Here is a 21,689-nt window from a genome sequence, read left to right on the forward strand (position 1 = left end):
TGCGGAGTGAAGTCATGATACCAGCCCGTCCCACCCCAGGATCCACACACTGCCCAAGTGGGATCTGCTTGGGGTCAATATGAGGGCGGGGAACACTGCCCTGCACAGGGGTCTGTGGGGAAGGCACCCTGACAGCCTGAGGGCCACCCTCGTGGCTCAGCCGCTACAGCCGCCTCCAGAACCTCCCCAACCCACAAGTGTCCAAGCAATATGAAGCCTCATTGACATTTAAGGCAGGGACTCTAACAAACACAGAGCCCAGGGTAAATGGGACTTGGCAGTTCTTCTTCAACTCAACTAACCCCCTTTGAGCTCAGAGAGATTGGACCAGAGGCAGACAAACCAGCCCCTTCCACAACTGGAGTCCCTTTTGTGCCTCACCCCTCAGGCCCACACAACCTTTTGGAAAGTCCTCACTTGTTCAGCTCTGCCAGTCCCACGTGGAGTCATCCTGACCATGTCCACAGGGTGGACTGGTGAAGGAGCACCTTCCTAAACCCCCTTCCTTCCCCAACCTTCCTGCTCATGCCTGCTGTGTGAGTAAAGACCAAGCAGACCCCAAACCGGCTTTGGAGGGCAGAGAAAGGAGACCAGCCTGGCCTTTCATTGTGGTTGGGGTGGGCCAGGGAGAGCCTTCCTGCTGCGGGCAGGGTGATCTCGGGGTGACCCTCCCACGCACCCAAGAGGGGATGCTGAGCGCTCTCACCAGCTCACCCAGACACTGGGCAGGAAAGGCACAGAGACATGAGCCTTGAACACTGTCACGGTCCAGCATCCAACACCCAGTCACCCTGTGTACAGTGTCTATCCTCACTCCTCTGTGTTGGGGACAGGAAAGGAACACCCTGCAATCAGACAGACATCAGAAACATGGGAACTTTGACCTGCTTGCCGAGTCCATGCTGCTGCCTCCACTGCCCACCCCGAGGGCACCGTTCCCCCCAGGATTCAACATCTGCTCCTGGTTGTCAGGGGACCGCACCTCAGTGTGCTGCCCCCTCGCCCACTTCCACTTGTCTTCTCTCCTAATCCGGGTGATGAGCCTCTGGAGTGTGTTAGCAGAGCTGATGGCAAGCCACAGAACAACTTGCGCCCGCCAAAGCAAGTGGGGACTGACTGCGGTGCTGAGCGTCCCTCCTCACTCTGTTGAAGGGAGAGGCAGCACCAGAGGCACAGGGTCGAGTCTGATTTGGGAACTGTGGGTGCCTCCAACATGGTCTGTCATCTGTGCCTTTGGTCACCAGGTGTGTCTGCTCCAGGTTCAAGAGAAGAGAGAAACTGATTGTTCCCATCCAGGTATAGATAATGCCCCCCTTTGATGAATGACAGCACTATTAGCTGGTCTAGCATCACTGTAAGGCTGGCCTATAAATCTTGGGGTATCTTCTGATAGTGATGTCTCTGGAGGGATAGGATCCTGGCAGTTGCCGTGCGGGTAACTGTTGCTTCTCAGTTCTGGACTATGATCTGCAGGGTACAGGGGCCGAAGCTTAAACCTAACAAAGTAATAATTAGGGGTCCTGGCAAGGAAAATAGCTACTGGAGCCAGGCTTGAGGATTTATTCCTCAATTTCTCTAATTCTAACTTTCTGTTTCTTTGGTGCTGTGGTTTATATTCTCTCTCATTTTTTAACTTTCTCAGCTATGATCCCTGACTGATTCACATAGTAGTGATATTCCTGTCCTAGGAATGTACAGGTCCCCCCTTTCCCTGGGTTCAGAGTATTGATGAGGTTTCTTTCCCTTCTGGAATTATATATAGGACAATGGATGAAGGTCTCATATTCCTGTAACTGCTTCTGGCTGGACATGGATGCCGTCCTACCTGCCCTTGGGTCAGGGGTACCCTGAAACGGGGGGTGCATCACCGAGGGGGTCCTTCCTGCAAGGGGAAGGACCTTAGAGGGTCCTGGTCAGTTGGCTGGCACCAGGAAGTCACAGGCTTGGCTTCCAAAGGCTGGCATTACTGAACCATTGGCATCCTGGTCAGGTTGTATTCTGGAGGTGACAGATTAGGCAAGAAATTGGAAGTACAATTAAATTATAACTATTAAGTGACAAAGGCAGGGACTTCAGTAAAGAATGGTTTATCTGGAGGAAGGTGTACAAGGCATGCTACACCTATCTAAGACTCTTGTGGCCTACTGTACTTTACTCAGGCTACTCCCCTTGTGACATTGCCTTCTGGGGAGGTGAGGCCCACTGTAGGGGACCGGTTTGTCTTGGCCTGGCAAATGTGACTCAGCTGTGTATGGAAAACCTACAGATGTGAAGTGGGGGGCAGGAGCCAGACCTTCAAACCGAGTTTTCCCGTGGGAATCAGGCCTAGAAAATACTCACAGACTGTTATGGCTTGCTCTTGCTAAAAATCCCTCACCCTGGTCTAAAGCAACAAATGTATATTGTTTATCTTCAGGGTAACTTCCGAAGCCTGTGTGAGCTCCCCCAAGGACAGAGCTAAGGAGCTCATTGCCATCCCCCTCTGCACGCTATTTTTATTTCCTTGATTGTACCTAGAATGTAGACGATAATGTTGTATGTGATAGATAATAAATCTTTCTATGATGTAAGACCCCAGGAAAACAATAAAAGCCTGTCTAGGCAAGGGTCGGGGTGCTCCCCTCTTGAGGGAGTGGCCGAGGCACCATAGGCACTCTCCCCTTGAGAGAGTAGTTGTGCCTGTTCCCTTTTTCCACACAGGATTGTTGTCGCCTGTGCATTGATTCTCGTCGTCAACCACAACAGGCAGATTCTGCTGGACAGGGTCTGCAACAGCCCACTATGGCTTCTCCCACCCTGCAAGAGGGAGAAGTCTCTACCATGGATTCGCAGCCTCTGGGAGTAGGCTCTGCTCACCTGCTGCACCAGGGGCCTTGGGGACCTCCTGGACCTCCTTCACTCTGGAGACTGGAGCCAGAGCCTCAGGACTGCCATTTTGGGTAAAACGGATGAGCCACGTGAATGCCCCACTATGGAGGACAGAGCATTCATGGGTGTCACCATCTTGGACCTGGATAAGGCTTCTTTTCAGATTATGGGCTGCGTGCTGCTGCTGTGTGGACACTGCAGCAGTCAGGTTCTCTGTGTAACTGGTTCTGATTGGAATAGCTTTAGTTTTGAAGGTCATGAACTGAGGTCCAAGGCTGACCATCTGATTTATAGGGTGTTTGCAAGGTCTAAGCTTCAGAAAGGTAGAAAATGTCCCTACAAACCTAGGGACTTTTAGTAGAAGATGCCTATAGTGCTAGGGACTTTTAGCTGCCAGACACTGGGTTCAAGTGCAGTCCTTCCCAGTGTGGGAAAGGAACAAGGATGGATAAATCTGGATAGGTAAAAAGGCTATAGAAGTTCTGTGAATATTGCAGAAAGTCTGTGGGAAGCTATAAAAATAGATAGAGATGTGAAAGTTTTGGAAAGAAACTATGTGGTGTTAGTAATAGAAGGCGTAAGGCATGGAGATGCATCTTGATGGGTATTAGAAGGAGAGAGATTTTCCTTCAAGCTTTGTGTTTTTCTCCCGACCTGATCCCTCCAGAATTTGGCATTCTGAGAAATAAATGATAATGTAAGGTTTCTTTGCATAAAACCAATAAGACCAGTCATTAATGGTGGTTTTGTTAACCAGGACTTTGACTGGACTGTCACGCCTGAAGGAGGCATGTATGGGTTCTGGTCGTTACCAGAAAGCTCAGGGGAACTGGGATTGACCTGTAAAGCTAGCGAATGTCCACTATAAAAGCCTGGTACTTTGGTTAGTTGTGTGGTTCCAGCCAGCCTTTCCAGGGAAGGAATGAAGGTTGCTTTCCTGAAAGATAGCTAAAAAGAAACCTGTAGGTACAGTAGAGGCTCAAGGATTTGAGTGAAACGACTGGTACAGGCGAAGCCAGTTGGCAGATGTGTGGTTCTGCTTCTGTGCCCCGAGGGGCGGACTGAGAAGTCAATCTAAGGGTTCCCTGTGTGAGTTCCAGCAAAGCAGACTTAAGGATCAGAAGCAATCCAGGCTGCTCTTGGTGTGTTTATGCAAATGAACAGTCAAAATCAAAAGCGTGACCCAAAGGAGTCCCTGTAATAACACTGAGGGTGATCTTAAGGAGAAAAATTGAAGTTCAAGGAAAAATCACTATATTCAGTATTGGAAATCAGAATGGTGCAGCTAAATGTCTGAAAAGTTTATTTTTCATTTAAGAGTTGAAACCAGGTTTGTAATGTCACCGAAGATGTACAATTTACAGGTGCAAAGGACCTGCCAAATTGCCACTGTTAAATGTCATTACAGGAAGGACCTTGCAATGGAATGTCATCCCAAAAGACAGTCTCATAGGCACAGAGACTGATTTGGGGATTATTGTGTTAATTAACCTGTGTGTTCTTCTGTTTTCATAGGGCGTATGCCTATGACCTGCCTATGCCTATGAGTGATTGATTGGTTGCAATATAGGCCTCACTTAAGGAGCCCATCTTCATCGTCGCCCCCCTGAGACTCAACGGTTTGATTCAACTAAGTAGCTAGGTTGATAAAGGGTTGGGGCGGTCTGTGGGCTTCACTTTAGAACTGATTTTCCCTTTTCTGCCTTGAGAGCTTGGACAGAAAGGGCTCAGAAATCTGAAAGGAGGGAAATCCTAATGTATTCCCCTCAGCCTGAGTAAAGTACAGTAGGCCACAAGAGTCTTAGATAGGTGTAGCATGCCTTGTACACCTTCCTCCAGATAAGCCATTCTTTACTGAAGTCCCTGCCTTTGTCACTTAATAGTTATAATTTAATTGTACTTCCAATGTCTTGCCTAATCTGTCACCTCCAGAATACAACCTGACCAGGATGCCAATGGTTCAGTAATGCTACCCTTTGGAAGCCAAGCCTGTGACTTCCTGGTGCCAGCCAACTGACCAGGACCCTCTAAGGTCCTTCCCCTTGCAGGAAGGACCCCCTCGGTGATGCACCCCCCGTTTCAGGGTACCCCTGACCCAAGGGCAGGTAGGACGGCATCCATGTCCAGCCAGAAGCAGTTACAGGAATATGAGACCTTCATCCATTGTCCTATATATAATTCCAGAAGGGAAAGAAACCTCATCAATACTCTGAACCCAGGGAAAGGGGGGACCTGTACATTCCTAGGACAGGAATATCACTACTATGTGAATCAGTCAGGGATCATAGCTGAGAAAGTTAAAAAATGAGAGAGAATATAAACCACAGCACCAAAGAAACAGAAAGTTAGAATTAGAGAAACTGAGGAATAAATCCTCAAGCCTGGCTCCAGTAGTTATTTCCCTTGCCAGGACCCCTAATTATTACCTTGTTAGGTTTAAGCTTCGGCCCCTGTACCCTGCAGATCATAGTCCAGAACTTAGAAGCAACGGTTCCCCACAGGGCAACTGCCAGGATCCTGTCCCTCCAGAGACATCATCATCAGAAGATACCCCAAGATTTATAGGCCAGCCTTACAGTGATGCTAGACCAGCTAATAGTGCTGTCAAGCATCAAAGCAGGAAATGTTGGGGGAAATTGATAGCTATTTTAAAATATAGCACAGCAATTAGGGGACTGTTTTTATAGTCCTGCTTTGGTCTGAAGGACTGGCCTCTCCCCCCTGCTCTATCCTACCCCTGCTCCATAAAATAACTGTTTTCCCTTTGTTCAAGTCCCAGAATTCAGAAACTGACTCCTCTGGGCCCACGTGTAAAATAAACTTCCACTCCCTACACTGGAAAGTGGCTGAGTTGTTTTCTGTAACAATAGAGGTCATGTGGACACGGTTTCTCTGTCTCCAAATGTCTCACTGTACTGTGCCCCCCCTTCCTTATGAGACCACGTGACATGGTGCAGTGCCTCTGTGGTCAGGTGGCATGAGGTGCAGGCTTTGGGACCCAGCATTCACCCTCCTTTCAGGTCACTGGGACACAGCAGTGCAGTGCTGCCATCCATTGACGACTGACTGACACGGGTTCTGAGGGACCCGGGAGCAGGTAGAGTAGGAGGTGTAGCTACACTTTACCCAGGAATGACTCACCTCCCAGAAAGGACAGAGTGGAACAGCACAAGGTTTCATCGCGTTATGCAGAATCGCATGCAATTGAAAACACATAAATTGTTCATTTCTAGAACTTTCCATGGATGATTTTCCACCAGGGTTGAGCATGGGTAACTGTGGAAATCAAGCCTGCAGATAAGGCGTGGGAGAGTACTGTATTCTTTGTATCAGGAAGTAGAACTCTTTCTACCTCACTCCTCTTTTTCATGATTTCTGTGGGCAATTATATGTCTCTCCCGATTTTGTATAAATTTTGGAATTGCATCGCCAGTTTCTACAGAGAAGTCTTTTGGGATTCCAGAAGCATTCCTATTGGACCCGCACATCATATGTGGGCGTCTTCCCGTGCAGCAACGGTAAGCAGCCTGGTATGTGAACACAGGATGTCTCTCCACACAGCTACATCTTTCAGTTCTTTCAACGGCATTTGTTGTTTTTAAAACAAATGTTTTGCAGTTCCTCAGAAAACATTTCTCAGTATTTTATTCTTTTTGCTGATATCTTGAATAAATTTGCTTCCTGCAAATTACTTCCAAATTCTTTCTTACAAGTGGTGTTAGGCAGCATGAGCTGTTATAACAAAATACTGTAGACCAGGTGGCTTAAACAATGGGAACATATTTTCTCCCTGTTCTGGAGGCAGGAGAGTGTCAGATGGAGGCTCCAGCAGAGTTCTGATCCTGCTGAGACCTCTCTTCTTGCCTGGCAGATGGTTAGAGGTTCCACATTCAATATTTTGGGTAGAACAAGTCATTTCAGAGTATGATATAAACAAATACAATTATTTTTTGCATATTGTTTTTATTCTGAAACCATGCCAAACCTGTTTATTAATTCCAATGATCAATAATGGGGTCCTTAAGGTTTTGTATGTACAGCATCACATCATCTGTCAATAATCTTCCTTCTCCCTTTCCCATCCCGAGTCCTTTCATTGAACTTTCTTGCCCCATTTCTCCACTGAGCACCTACCTCTACTACGGAGTTGAGAGAAAGGGCAGGACTGGACAGTCTCACCTTGTCTCTGATCTTAGGACAAGCAACCATTCTTTCTTTCTGAGTGGCTGTAAGCTGTGGGTGTGTAGATGCCCTTGATCACTTGAGGAAGTTCCTTTGTCCCTGGTTTGCTGAGTGTTTTTATGGAGGGTTGGGTGAGAGAGGTGGGGTGGGGGGAGCGTGGACAGTGGCTAAGAGACCTGAGCATTCCAGTCCATGAAGACACAGTTCCAAAAAGAAGTCCCTCAAATGCTATGGAAAGTTGCTTCATCCCACTCAAATGCTCAATTGAAAAGAAACAAGTCAATTTAACAAAAAAACTTAAGAGCATAGAAAAACAGGGCTGAGACACTTTTCTCAGCCTTGAGGGTAAAAAGACACTTCCTAGAAAGCAAATGAACCAGACACAAGTGGGAGTGGCCTGTAAGCCTGCAAGGGTTGTTCTCCAGCTGTAGCACCTGGGCAGTGGTGCTGAAAGGGTCTGGGCTCCTGAGCCAGAAAGAGCCAGGTCTCTTGTAATGCAGTGAATTCCTGTAACACTTTGGTTGGAAAAAACCACAGCACTCATGTTTGCACTGATATGTTGAAACACACATACACACACACACACACACACACACACACACACACACAGAGCCTTGATGGAGGGACCTGAAAGTTTTGAAACTTTGGTGATCATAAAGAGGAAACCAGACTTCCCCAAAGATGGAGGCGTAGGTGGAAACACTGAACCTACTCGCACAACCAAGATTAAAGACAACAAAGTTTTAGTAACAAAAGCTCAGCCAAAACACAGAAAATTGAACTGTACAGAAGTCCGACAACAACAAACCATTTAGCCAGACTGGTAAGAGGGGCGACGTCAGCAGCAGAGCGGGATCAGGGAGGAAAGATCCGCCTTACCAACCCAGGAGTACAGGCTTGGTTGCACTCACCAACCCAGTGATTGGCAAATTCCCAGCACAGGGTGGTAATGGGCCGTCCCAGTAAGGGTGTAGGCAGCTGGCTGACCACGGCCCTGCATTCAAGCAAAGACAAACCAAGCAAAGGAGTGAGCAGTGAGACAGATCGCTCAGGCTAGGGCCCCAGCGATGGGAATTAGAGTCTGAAAGCACCAATTGGAAAGACTTATGACATCAAGGTGCCGGGAGAGGCTCCCAGGCTCACAGAGAGATTGTTGGAGAGAACCACAGGGTCCTAGAGGGTGCACAGGCCCACACACCCGGGAGCTGGCATCAGGGGGGCCAGGTTTGCTTGTGGGATGCAGCAGAGGGGACCAAAATCTGAGAGAGAATAGAACAAACACCATTGCCCCTCTCTGGCCTTGCCCTCACATACAGTATCACAACCCAGAGACTGGGTCACCCCACTCTGGTGAACACCTAAGGCTCCACCCCTCATACATAACAGGAGTGAACAGACCAAAACATTATGGCTCAAGAAGAACAGCTCAAAGCCCGAGAGCCAATACTTCTAAGCAACCAAGAGATACACAACATTTTAGATGCACAGTTCAAAACACTGGTGATCAGGATGCTCAGAGAACTGGTTGCTTTTAGTCACAAATTAGAGGAACAAATGAAGGCTAAGCTAATTGAAATGAAGGGAAATGCACAGGAAACCAATAGTGATGGAAAGGAAACTGGGACTCAAATCAAAGGAGTGGACCAGAAGGAAGAAAAAAATGACCAAACAGATAAAAATAAAAAAACAAGAATTCAAAAAAATGAGGAGAGCCTTAGGAACCTCCAGGACATCTTTAAAAGTTCCAACATCCAAATTATAGGAGTACCAGAAGGGGAAGAGGAACAGCAACAAAATGGAAAACTTATTTGAACAAATAATAAAGGAGAATTTCCCCAATCTGGCAAAGGAAATAGACTTCCAGGAAATCCAGGAAGCTCAGAGAGTCCCAAAGAAGTTGGACTCAAGAAGGAACACATCAAGGCACATCATAATTATATTACCCAACATTAAAATGAAGGAGAGAATCCTAAAAGCAGCAAGAGATAAGGGGACAGTCACCTACAGAGGACTTCCATCAGACTGTCAGCTGATTTCTCAAAAGAGACTTTAACAGGCAAGAAGGGGCTGGAATGAAGTATTCCAAGTCATGAAAGCCAAAGACCTACACTGAAGATTGCTCTATCTAGCAAAGCTTTCATTTAAAATGGAAGGGCTGATAAAGTGCTTTTCAGATAAGGTCAAATTCAAGGAGTTTATCATCACCAAACACTTTTTATATGAAATACTAAAGGGACTTACCTTAGAAAAAGAAGATAAGAAATATGAACACTGAAAGGACAGAAAACTCACAGTTATTAACAACCACACCTAAAACAAAAGCAATCTAAGAGGACAGCTAGATTAGGAGCGGGACCAGAGAAATGGAGATCACATGGAGGGGTAGCAACAGGGGAGTGGGAGGAGGAGGTAAGGGGAGAAGGTACAGAGAATAAGTAGCATAAACAGTAGGTAGAAAATAGACAGGGGAGAGGGCAAGAGTAGTAAGGGAAATATAGAATCTAAAGAACTTGTGACACATGGACATAAACAAAAGGGGGGAATGGTGGGGGAAAGGTGTGCAGGGTGGAGGGGAATGACAAGGGGAATAGGACAAGTTTAATGGCATGATCAATAAGATATATTTTTTCCTGTTTTTTAAAGTATATTTTATTGATTATGCTATTACAGTTGTCCTTTTTTTTCTTCCCTTTATCCCCTGCCACCCTGCATCCCCCTGCCTCCAGCATTTCCCCCTTCATGGACAATTCATGTCCATGAATTGCCCTTTGGTTTCTCCTATTCCTATACCATTCTGAACCTCTCCCTGTCTGTTTTCTACCTACCATTTATGCTTCTTATTCCCTGTACCTTTTCCCGACTGTCTCCCTCGCCTCCCTGCTAATAACCTTCCATGTGATCTCCATTTCCATGTTTCTCTTCCTGTTTTAGTTGTTTGCTTTGTTTTTTTGTTTTTTTAAGGTTCAGTTGTTGATCGTTGTGAGTTCGTTGTCTTTTTACTGTTCATAGGTTTTAACTTCTTCTTTTTTGTTTTTTTAATATATTTTATTGATTATGCCATTACAGTTCTATTGCCCCCCTTTATTCCCCTCCACCTGCACACCCCTCCACCCTGCACACCCCTCCCCCACAATTCCCCCTTTAGTTTATGACCACGTGTCTCAAGTTCTTTAGATTCTATATTTCCCATGCTATTCTTGCCCCCCATCTATTTTCTACATACCGTCTATGCTACTTATTTTCTGTACCTTCTCCCCCCTTCTCCTCCTCCCACTCCCCTGTTGCTAACCCTCCATGTGATCTTCATTTCTATGATTCTGCTCCTGATCTAGCTGTTCTCTTAGTTTGCTTTTGTTTTAGGTGTGCTTCTTAGTAAGTGTGAGTTTGCTGTCCTTTCAGTGTTCATATTTCTTATCTTCTTTTTCTTAGGTAAGTCCCTTAAACATTTCATATAGTAAGAGCTTGGTGATGATGAACTCCTTGAATTGACCTTATCTGAGAAGCACTTTATCTGTCCTTCCATTCTAAATGAAAGCTTTGCTGGACAGATCAATCTTCAATGTAGGTCTTTGCCTTTCATGACTTGGGATACATCTTTCCAGCCCCTTCTTGCCTGTAAGGTCTCTTTTGAGAAATCAGCTGACAGTCTGATGGGAACTCCTTTGTAGGTGACTGTCCCCTTATCTCTTTCTGCTTTTAGGATTCTCTCCTTCATTTAATGTTGGGTAATATAATTATGATGTGCCTTGGTGTGTTCCCTCTTGGGTCCAAGTTCTTTGGGACTCTCTGAGCTTCCTGGATTTCCTGGAAGTCTATTTCCTTTGCCAGATTGGGGAAATTCTCCTTTATTATTTATTCAAATAAGTGTTCCACTCGTGGCTGTTCCTCTTCCCCTTCTGGTACCCCTATAATTTGGATGTTGGAACTTTTAAAGATGTCCTGGAGGTTCCTAAGCCTCTCCTCAGTTTTTTTTTGAATATTTGTTTCTTCATTCTTTTCTGTTTGGTCATTTTTTTCTTCCTTCTGGTCCACTCCTTTGATCTGAGTCCCAGTTTCCTTTCCATCACTATTGGTTTCCTGTGCATTTCCATTCATTTCAATTAGTTTAGCCTTCATATGTTCCTCCAATTTTTTACTATAATCAACCAGTTCTGTGAGCATCCTGATCACCAGTGTTTTGTACTGTGCAACTGAAAGTTTTGCTATTTCTTCAATGCTTAGATTTATCAGCTCTGGGGCTCTGAGTTGTTCTTCAGCCATGTTTGGACCTGTTTCTGCCTGGTACATACGAAGAGGTGTTCACCAGGGCAGATCCACCCAGGTCGATGGTTTGTGACTCCGAATGTGGGGGCGGGTCAGAGAGAAGACACCCAGGTCGCTGGTTTGTGTTATTGTATGCGGGGGTGGAGTCAGAGAGGGACAATGGCAGTCCCTCTGCCACTTTCTGACACTGGGGCCGGCACTGTCTGTCTCACCACTTCCCTCCTTCACCGGTTTATCTGCGCTCGAATGTGTGACTGTGGTCAGCACTCAGTAGGGCCACCCGCTTCTCCACACCTGGGATCTGCCTATGGCTGCCAGCATGCCTGAGTTGCGCGCCAGGGTTGGTCCCGTGTATCTATCCTGCCCTACACAACTCTGCTGCTGGCTCTGCCCCTCTTACCAGTATGGCTGAAGGGTTCATTGTTGTCAGACTTCCGTGTAGTTCAATTTTCTATGGTTTGGCTGCATTTTTGATGCTAAAACTTTGGCACTTTTAAACTTCCTTGTGTGAGAAGGCCCAGTGCTTCCACCTACACCTCCAGCTTGGCAGAAGTCACCAATAAAATACATTAAAAAATAATAAAAGAATAGAGAGGGAGCCAGAAACAAGGGTCTGGGGCAGGGCAGGATGGAGTTAGGACCAGTCCGGGAGGTCAGTCATTCTTTGGAGGTGAAGAACGACTTTGGGTAGCTGCAGCCTTCACCTGGAGAACCCACCTCCCAGGGAATCCCGCTGACAGGGGTGCCTCCCACACTGCCCATGCCACTTCCCCAGCTCTGTGGGCCCCAGAACTTAAGTCCGTGGCTTCTGAGCTGGGGTGACTCAGCTCTTCTCCCGTGAGAGCCACACTCTTAGGGGGCAGGTGGCTGTGCCCTGCTCAGGCCATGGGTTGTCAGCCTTCAGCCAAATCCAAGGGCAGACCAAGGAGGTGAGCATCAACCTGTCAGCAACACTACCCTGTGGAACCTGGTGGCTGAAGCCCTGGAAGCACACTGTTGTGCCCAGGTGCAGGCCCCCTTCCTGCTCCTCACACCTCCCCAGGGCTCTGCTTTCAAGGGGTTTATGGGGATCTGACAAACGATCTACCCAGAGTCCTTCCAGCTGAGGTACATCTCCCAGTACCCAATTCTCTCAGATGGAAAGCAAAATCATCCACATTCCTACACAACACAGCAATGAAACACACACTAAATTGGCAGCAAGCCAAGCAGAGCAGCACAAGGTTCTACTTTGTGGCTTCATGTATGATGCTGGGAAAGTCGGACCTGGGGGGAGTTTGGCTTGAGCAGGAGCCACATGGATTCTCCCGTCAGCTGTGACCCAGGTTCTGCAGAGGACCAGTGGGCCAAGGGGCAGGGGTTGGGCCTAATGGTGCAACACCCAATCCTCAAGGCTCTTGAGACTGCCTAGCAGGTGACCCTGTCCTCCCAGCAGGCTTGCCCCAGCCTTGGCCACCAGGGTCCCAGGGGGCCTCTTCAAGGAGCCACTGAGTGGGGTCCGGGAAAGGGCCTGGACACATGAGGTGGTGGGCAAGGAACACAGAGCAAGCGTCTTGCCACAGAGCCTCAGCCTAAGAGGAGAATGACAATAGACGTCTCTGGTCCCAGGCTGCCTGAGGATCAAATGCAACAATGCATCTTTGATGATTCTGAGAACAGGAGTGGACAGTTTTCACAAATAAGAAAGATGTTTTCCTACTCAATGATTCTTAACTGACCTGCGAGCAGTGGACTCTGCCCCCCTGGCAGCATTGCTGTGGGTCCCTCTGCAGAGGCCCAGCCCCCTGAGGTCTGTAGGTCTCAGGGCCCCCACCCCTCAGGTTTGCTCTTCCCAGGGGAGCTGTGAGCTAACCAAGAATCATTACCAGAAAGTCCCCGGAAGGGGTCATCTTGGAGCTGGATTCTCAGTGTCTGGTCCTCTCTCAGTCTCTGCACAGGTGCTTTAGGCCACACGAAGACCCTGCCATTTCTGGACCAGACACTCTGTCCAAGAACTGGCCCCTCCTGAGAATTTCAGATTTACTGTCTCCAGGAATGTCAGTCCACCCAGAAGGGCCATCCCAGCCACGCACATACTCCTATGTCTCTCAGGTTGACCTTAAGGACTGTGGAGGGGACATGGCCTGATCAGAGGGGCTGGGCCAAGTGCATACCTGCTGGGGGTCTCCAACACGTGGAGCCTTGGCATATCTGGCCCCTGAGAGTCAAAAACTGATCACTTCTAGGCCTAGGAATGTGGAATGAGAACTGCTTTAATTTGTTAAAGTGCTAGTGTACATAACTGGTATGGAAAACATGGTAATACATTAGAGACTCCAGATTCTTCAGAACACACAATAAGCATCTAAGGATTCAATGTCCTATTTAAGGACTTTGAAGTAAAGGAGGGAGTGGAGGACAAAACCGGTGTTGGTTCCTCTGAGTCTTGAGCTGTTTGCATCCAGGCTGCTCTGGCTACTGCAGATCTCAAACAGGGAGGACCCCATGTTCCAAAACCATTTCATAAAGTCCTACCTGCAGGGGGAAGAGTATGGGGAGGGCCCGAGGAGATGAAGGTGGCAGGAAAGGGGCCTCAGACCCCCAGGACACAGGTGCCCTGCAGCCCCTCCTAGGCCACAGCTGGAAAACCCCAAACAGGGCAGAACAGCATGGTGACTCCACAGAGACTCTACACCTGCTTCCCAGGTACCCTCTCTCCTGGCTGCCCCTTCCTGCCCTCCCTAGACGGACACAGGGCTAATGCCCCCACATCTGGAAAGCATTTCACAGTCTGGGCAAGGGACAGAGGACAGGAAGTGTTGGGTCCAGGGGTCTGAGCTCTTCACTGATCATGTTGACCCCTTTCAGTGGATTCAGTCTTTGTCTGTAATGTGAGGGGCCCATGACAAGGTGGTCTCTGAGTCCCTGCTAACCTTCCCTCAAAGAGTGCTTTGAAAAAGTTGGCTTCCTAATTAACTGGTACCTTCTTTCTTAGAATTGCTGGAGCTCATGTGATGACTTCATAATATCCCTGTCAGTTGTCACACCCAGAGACACTTCTCTGCAGAGATCTTGGGAAAAAATAAGCAGGACAATGTAAATGTGAAATTGAGCCCCTCTAGGCCTGGCTGGTGTAGCTCAGTGGATTGAGTACAGGTCTGTGAACCAGAGGATCAACGTTCAAGTACCAGTCAGGGCACATGCCTGAATTGCAGTCCAGTACCCTGCATGCCACTTCCCAGCAGGGGACACACTAGAGACAACCATACATTAATCTTTCTCTCCCTCTCATTCTCCTCTAAAGATAAATAAAATCTTTTAAAAAAAAGGAAAAAGAAAAAGAAATTGAGCCCCTCTAGACTTTATAACAAGGGGGACCTAGTAATAATTAGATAATTAAGGATGCAGTCTTCCAATGAACCAGGGTGCATGCTTTGTTTTATGGTTGGACTAATGTGTGTCCTTCTGCCTTCCATGTAACCAGAACCCCAATTTATCTACAGCTGCGCAACATTCTGACTCGGGAAGGACCTGGTGTGTGGGGTCCCCTGGAGGGGGAGCCTCCATGTTCAGACAGTGTTGGCTGTGCACTGAGGCTGTGAGTTGAGAGGTCAGTGGGCACCCACCATGGGGAGTATGACCGTCCCCACATTAAAAATAGAACTACCATACGACTCAGCGGTTTCGCTTTCAGGTCCTGTTGGAAGGAATGTTGAAGGGATGTTTGCACAATGCTCTTCATAGTAGCACAATGCATAACAGCCAAAAAGTGGAAAAATAAGAGTCTGTAGATGGATGAAAAGATAAACCGTATGTGATACATACATACAGCAGAACAGCCTTAAAATGGAAAGAAACCCTAGCCCCTGTTACACTGTGGACATGAACCTAAGGGCAGTCAAGCAGTCACAAAGAGACAAACACTGAATGAGTCCACTTGTATGAGGTATGTCAAGTAGTCAAGTTCATAGCAGCAGAGAGGAGAATGGTGGTCACCTGTGCGTGGGGGAAAAGGAAAAAGGGAAAAGGATTGTTGTTTAATGGGTATAGAGTTTTCGGTTTGCAAGATGAAAAGGTGTGGCGGCTCTGTTGCACATCACAGTGAGTATACAATCACCACTGCACTGTGACTTACAGTTAAGGTGGTGAATTTCATGTCCTGTGTTAGTTACACAGTTTCACAAAAACAATGACCACACACACTAAACGTCGGGGCGGATGGAGAGGAACTGGATCTCTCACACATGGCTGGGAAAAATGTGCAGAGGTGTAGCCACTCTGGGAAACAGGTTTCAGGGTTGGAAAAATGGAATGTATACATACCATGCAATCCACCCTCATGCTCCTGGGCATTGATCTCAGAGAGATGAAAACTTATGTTCACCCCCAATCCTGAACACAGTTGTTCTTGTGATATGCATACTGGTTCATTTCTAACCCCAAACTACAAGACAATGCTGATGTCCTTCAGGAGGGAATGCTCAGCAAAGGATGATGCACCTGCAGGAGGAGACTCCCTGGACAATAAGAAGGATGGAGCTACTGATACAGGGACAATAGGAGAGATTCGAAGAGTAATGCCCAGTGATTGAAGCTGATGGCAAAGATTAGGTGCTGCATAAACATATGACTATGTAACATTCTTGAAAAGGCAAAATGAAAGAGATGGAACAGAGAACCGTGGCAGTGGGGTGGGTGTGGGCAGGAAGAGGCAGCAGGAGGGAAAGCTTCCTGGGGATGGCAGAGTCCTGTGTGTGGATGGAGGTGGTGGTCACAGCAGTGTACCTCATGGTGACAGGATGTGAGACTACAGCTGCACATCTCACAGTCACCGCCCTCCAATGGGACTGTGACTACAAAAGATGCACCACTGGGGAAGCAGAGGAAGTGTGGGTGGGACTTCTCTCTACTACCTTTATGATTTCCTGTGAATGGACAAATATTTCAAAGTGAGAGGTTCAATTTAAAAGAATGGTAATTTCTCCTGTTGTTTAAAGTTGTTGGAGTGACATCATTGAATACTTATTGGGAATTCAAATAAAACCTCAGCTTTTGTCACAGCAGAAGACGATTCAATGTGTTTGTCCTGCATGAACATCTCAGAAACCTGAACTTGAGAATCCAGGGATTTCCGCCAAGATGGAGGCATAGGTAGAAACACTTTGCTTCCTTGCACAACCAAATCTAAAAACAATAAAGTTTTAACACAATAAACACAACCAAACCACAAAAAAATCAAACAATATGGAGTCCAAAAATAACAAGCAGCTCAGCTAATCGGGTGAGAGGGGCGAAGCCAGCAGCAGAGTGATCAGGCAAAAACAATTTCCAGACCCCAACGGCACGCAAACAGCCTAGGGTGCAGATCCCAGGTTTGGGGTAACTACTGGAAAGCTCGGGGCGCAGCTGGCTGTCTGAGGTTGCGCATTTGCTCGCAGATAAACCAGTGAAGAGACGTGCATTGAGACAGACCATGCAGGCCCCGGCGCAGGGTGGTGGACTTGCACATTTGTGCTCAGGTAAATAGGCGGGGGCAAGGAGTGAGGTGGAAAGGCCAGCAGAGAGGACCGCCATTGCTCCCTCTGACCCCGCCCCCAAATACAGTGTCACAAACCAGGGACCTGGGTGGCCCCGCCCTGGTGAATACTTAAGTCACCTCTCCTCATCCGTAACAGGCACGAACAGATCAAAACATGGCTCAAGAAAAACTCAGAGCCCCAGAGCCGATAAATCTAAGTGATGAAGGGATAGCAAAACTTTCAGATGCACAGTTCAAAACACTGGTGATCAGGATGCTCACAGAACTAGTTGATTTTAGTCACAAATTAGAGGAACATATGAAGGCTAATCTAATTAAAATGAAGGAAAATGCAGAGGAAACCAATACTAATGGAAAGGAAACTGGGACTCAAATTAAGGGAGAAGACCAGAAGGAAGGAAAAAATGACCAAACAGAAAAGAATGAAGAAACAAGAATTCAAAAAAAATTAGGAAAGGCTTAGGAACTTCGAGGACATTTTAAAACGGTCCAACATGTGAATTATATGGATACCAGAAGGGTAAAAGGAACAGTAACAGGTGGAACACTTATTTGAACAAATAATAAAGAAGAACTTCCCCATTCTGGCAAAGGAAATAGACTTCCAGGAAATCCAAGAAGGTCGGAGAGTCCCAAAGAACTTGGACCCAAGAAGGAACACATCAAGGCACATCATAATTATATTAGCAAAGATGAAAATAAAGGAGAGAATCTTAGAAGCAGAAAGAGATAAGGGGACAGTCACCTACAAAGGAGTTCCCATCAGACTGTCAGCTGATTTCTCAAAAGAGACCTTACAGGCAAGAAGGGTCTGGAAAGAGGTATTCCAAGTCACAAAAACCAAAGACCTACATCGAAGATTGCTCTATGCAGCAAAGCTTTCATTTAGAATGGAAGGACAGATAAAGTGCTTCTCAGATAAGATCAAATTCAAGGAGTTCATCATCACCAAGCCCTTATTATATGAAATGTTTAAGGAACTTACCTAAGAAAAAGAAGATAAAAAAGATAAACAGTGAAAGGACAGCAAACTCACAGTTATTAACAACTATACCTAAAACAAAAGCAAATTAAGAGGACAGCTAGATCAGGAGTGAACCATAGAAGTGAAGATCATGTGGAAGGTTAGCAAGAGGGGAGTAGGAGAAGGAGAAGGGGAAGGAAGGTACAGAAAATAGGTAGCATAGACAGTAGATAAAAAATGGATAGGGTGGAGGGTAAGAATAGTAGGGGAAATATAGAATCTTAAGAACTTGAGACATGTGTTCACGAACTAAAGAAGGGAATGGTGGGGGAGGGGTATGCAGGGTGAAGGGAAATTAAGGGGGGGAAAGGGATAACGGTAATGGCATAATCAAAAAATATATTTAAAAATAAAAAAAAAAAGAAACCTGAACTTCAGCCCCGAGCAGCCAGTGGGCACCCACTCATGCTGCTGCCCTGTGGCCAGTGTCACACTGGAAATCCTCCCTGTGAGCAGGGACTGCAAACTTCTGATGAGCTTCCCGTCATTGTTCTGGGACCCTGAGGAGTAATTCAGGTCTTAGTTCCACTAGAGGCCAGGTGTCAGCTCAGGAGCAGACTGCAACTTGTAACTGATGATCCTAATCACTTAACAGGGGACACACTGCACTGGGGACAGCAGCTTAGGTCCTGTGGACATGCCAGGCTGAGTCCCTGTGCACCAGGCAATTTGCAGCTTGGACAACAAAGTGTCTCATGCCCAGAGGGAGATGAGGTCACTGGGCCCCTCCTCATAACCCCGATCCTGCTGCTGCCCAGCAGCACAGCTGAGAGCAGCCCCCCTGCAGGGACCTGCTGAGGAGACAGGCTGTGGTGAGGATGCCAGTGTGACTGGCGGCTCGGGCTGGCAAGAGATGGTGAGTGTTTCCCAGAATTTCTGTTCCTCGCTTGATTCTCGTCATTCCACAGGTGAACTCAGTCTTACTTCTGTGTGGCCTCTGTTTCAGCTTGCTGCTTTCTATTCACTTTTGTGCACAATCAGGCTTCTTTTAAATACCAGCTTTTAGAATTTCTTGTTCACTTTTTTCCTTTCTTTACTGACTAATTTCCCTTTTTTGTGTTTTTTCTCCTTTTTAATTTTCTGCTTTGTGTTCATGGTTATTTTCAGTTTTCTTCTTGACATGGATTTCAAAACCTTGCCCAGCATAGAACTGAGACACTTTTCGTGAGTTCATTATGTTCCTCACACACACTGGACAACGGGCTGGAATACATTATGTGGCGATGCCCTGATCTGCCCCGGACTCTCTCCCTGACCAGCCCCCCGTGGCTGGTCCCCACCTAAGGGCTCTCGTCTCTACAGGCATCTGTTTCCAGTCCTGGCTTCTCTGTGTTGGCTGCACATTCTGTTCGGTTTTTATTCACTTGTTCTCAGGGCCTCGTTTAAGTACCTGACAGTGTTTCATGTCTTTCAGGTGCACATTTAACCCTTTACCTGACCAATAATTATATGTCACTTTCTTCATTGTTCTATTTTTCTGCTCCTGTGGCATGTGTTGGTCCTTTTTGCTGCTGTTTACAGTATTTCTGCTGTCTCGAAGATTTTTGCTACTGAAGCATACTTTCAGAAGTGTAAATGTTGTTCTTCTTTCTTCCTGGTTTTCCTTTTTTTATGCTCAAGTCTATTCACTTTAAGTCTAAATTCACTTGCAAACCCTAATCCACTCTGCATGCCAGAATTTTCTTCTCCATAGGGCTTGTTATTACATTCCCTCTACATTTATTTATCCCTGAAACTTGACAAACTGCTTCTCAGTCTTAATTGTTTTTAAACACTTACATTCATAGTCAAATTATTTGTCTCCAGGATGTGCTGTCCATGGCTGGAACATCTCGGAGAGACCGCCATTCCATGATTTCGAGAGACACCACGTTTGGGGTCTTCCTCACCATTCAAACTGGAGCTGGCTTCCTGGGGAACTGCTTGCTGTTTACTTTATACATGTACACCTTCTTCGCTCTCCCCCATAAGAAGAAGCCTGCTGATGGGATCCTTGCCCACTTAACTTTGGCTAACAGCCTGACCATCCTATTCAGAGGGGTTCCAAATATAGTTCGTTCCTTTGGAATGAGGCCTAAGATAAGTGACACTGAGTGTAAACTTGTTCTCTACATTCATAGAGTTACCCGGGGTATTTCTCTGTACACCACCTCCCTCCAGAGCTCGTTCCAGGCCGTGACCATTGCTATAAGTAGTTGTAAATGGGCCTGGCTCAAGAATAACATCTCCACATTCATTCAACCCTCCATGTTTTTCTGCTGGATCATCAACATGGTCATGTATTCTGAGATTATCTTAAAAATTGAGGCCATTAGGAATACCAGTGATGTTACATCTTGGTATTATAGACCTTTTTGTAAGGTCAGGGTGCCTGATCACCAGGTGGCCATGGCAGTTCACAGTAGCATGATCATTCAGGACTCATTGGTTCTCTCCCTGATGGCATGCAGTAGTATCTACATGGTGACTGTCCTTACCAAACACCACAGGACAGCTCAGAGCATCCGCAGCAGCGCCCGCTGCTCAGGAAGCTCTCCTGAACGCAAAGCCACCCAGGTCATTCTCACACTGGTTTGCTGCTTCATTTTCTTTTACTGGACCGATAGCTTTCTTACTGCTTATTCGCACTTTGGAAGTAAGCTGAATTGGCAACTGGGGAACATTAATATCTTTATTACTTCATGTTACCCGACCATCTGTCCTTTCATCCTGATGAAAAATGAGAATAGAATTTCCAGAGTGAATTTCTTCAATAGTAGTAGGACCAGAATTTTTTTTTCATTAAAGTAAATGAAATGATCCTATGAACACTCCTCAGCATTGGTCTTCACGAGAAGATTAATTTCATGCATCCAGAGTCGCGTGGTCACCAATGCTTGGAAGGATGTATCGAGTCCCCATTGTGCTGAGTTAATGGGAAGTAAAATCAATGCATTGTCTATTTATGAACCTTTTCAGACATTACATGTAATGTTTAGATTATAACACTGTTACACATGGTTTAATCTATAAAATAATAACGTATGTAATGGATGGTGTTTTGTAATATTGGAAACATTATAAAATCCTAAAATCGTAAAAATGTTTTCTCTTATTGATTTGATTTTATTTTAAATACGCTTTGTCTATTATACCATTACAGTTATCCCGTTCTTTTTTCCTCCCCTCTATGCCCCTCTGCCCTGCACACCCCTTCCCACCACTATTCCTCCCCCTTCTTTGTTCTTGTCCATGGGTCATACATGTAAGTTCTTTGGCTTTTCCACTTTCTATACTATTCTTAACCTCCCCTGTCTATACTTTTGTACCTACCATTTATGGTTTTTATTCCCGGTAACTTTTCCTCCATCCTTCTTCCTCCCATACCTGTCCATGTCATCTCCATTTCTGTGATTCTGTTCCCCTTCTAGTTGTTGACTTAGTTCGTTTTTGTTGTTGTTTCATTTTAGGCTCAGTTGTTGATGTTGGTGAATATGCTGTCATTTTACTGTTTATATTTTTGATCTTTTTCTTAGATAGGTCCCTTTAACATTTCATGTAATAAGGGCTTGGTGATGATGAACTCCTTTAATTTGACTTTATCTGGGAAGTACTTTATCTGCCCTTCCATTCTAAATGATAGCTCTGCTAGATAGAGCAGTCTTGCATGGAGGTCCTCGCCTTTCATGACTTGGAATACTTCTTTCCATCTCCTTCTTTCCTGCAAGGTTTCTTTTGAGAAATCAGCTGATAGTCGTATGGGAACTCCTTTGTATAGGTAAGTGGTAAGTGTCTCCTTTTCTCTTGCTGCTTTTAAGATTCCCTCCTTCACTTTAATCTTGGGTAATGTAATTG

At 46.2% G+C, this 21,689-nt stretch overlaps 1 protein-coding gene across 1 annotated transcript; it reads left to right on the top strand.

Annotated features, from left to right (window-relative positions):
- Positions 1-19,673: 19,673 nt before the first annotated feature.
- Positions 19,674-20,645, top strand: LOC128626251 (vomeronasal type-1 receptor 3-like). Its single transcript, XM_053657719.1, has one exon. It carries the CDS (start codon positions 19,674-19,676, stop codon positions 20,643-20,645), a length of 972 nt encoding a protein of 323 aa, XP_053513694.1.
- The last annotated feature ends 1,044 nt before the right edge of the window (positions 20,646-21,689 follow it).

Source organism: Artibeus jamaicensis, unplaced genomic scaffold (assembly GCF_021234435.1).
Source record: "Artibeus jamaicensis isolate MK-2021 breed Jamaican fruit bat unplaced genomic scaffold, CSHL_Jam_final scaffold_474, whole genome shotgun sequence".
Classification (NCBI taxonomy): Eukaryota; Metazoa; Chordata; class Mammalia; order Chiroptera; family Phyllostomidae; genus Artibeus; species Artibeus jamaicensis.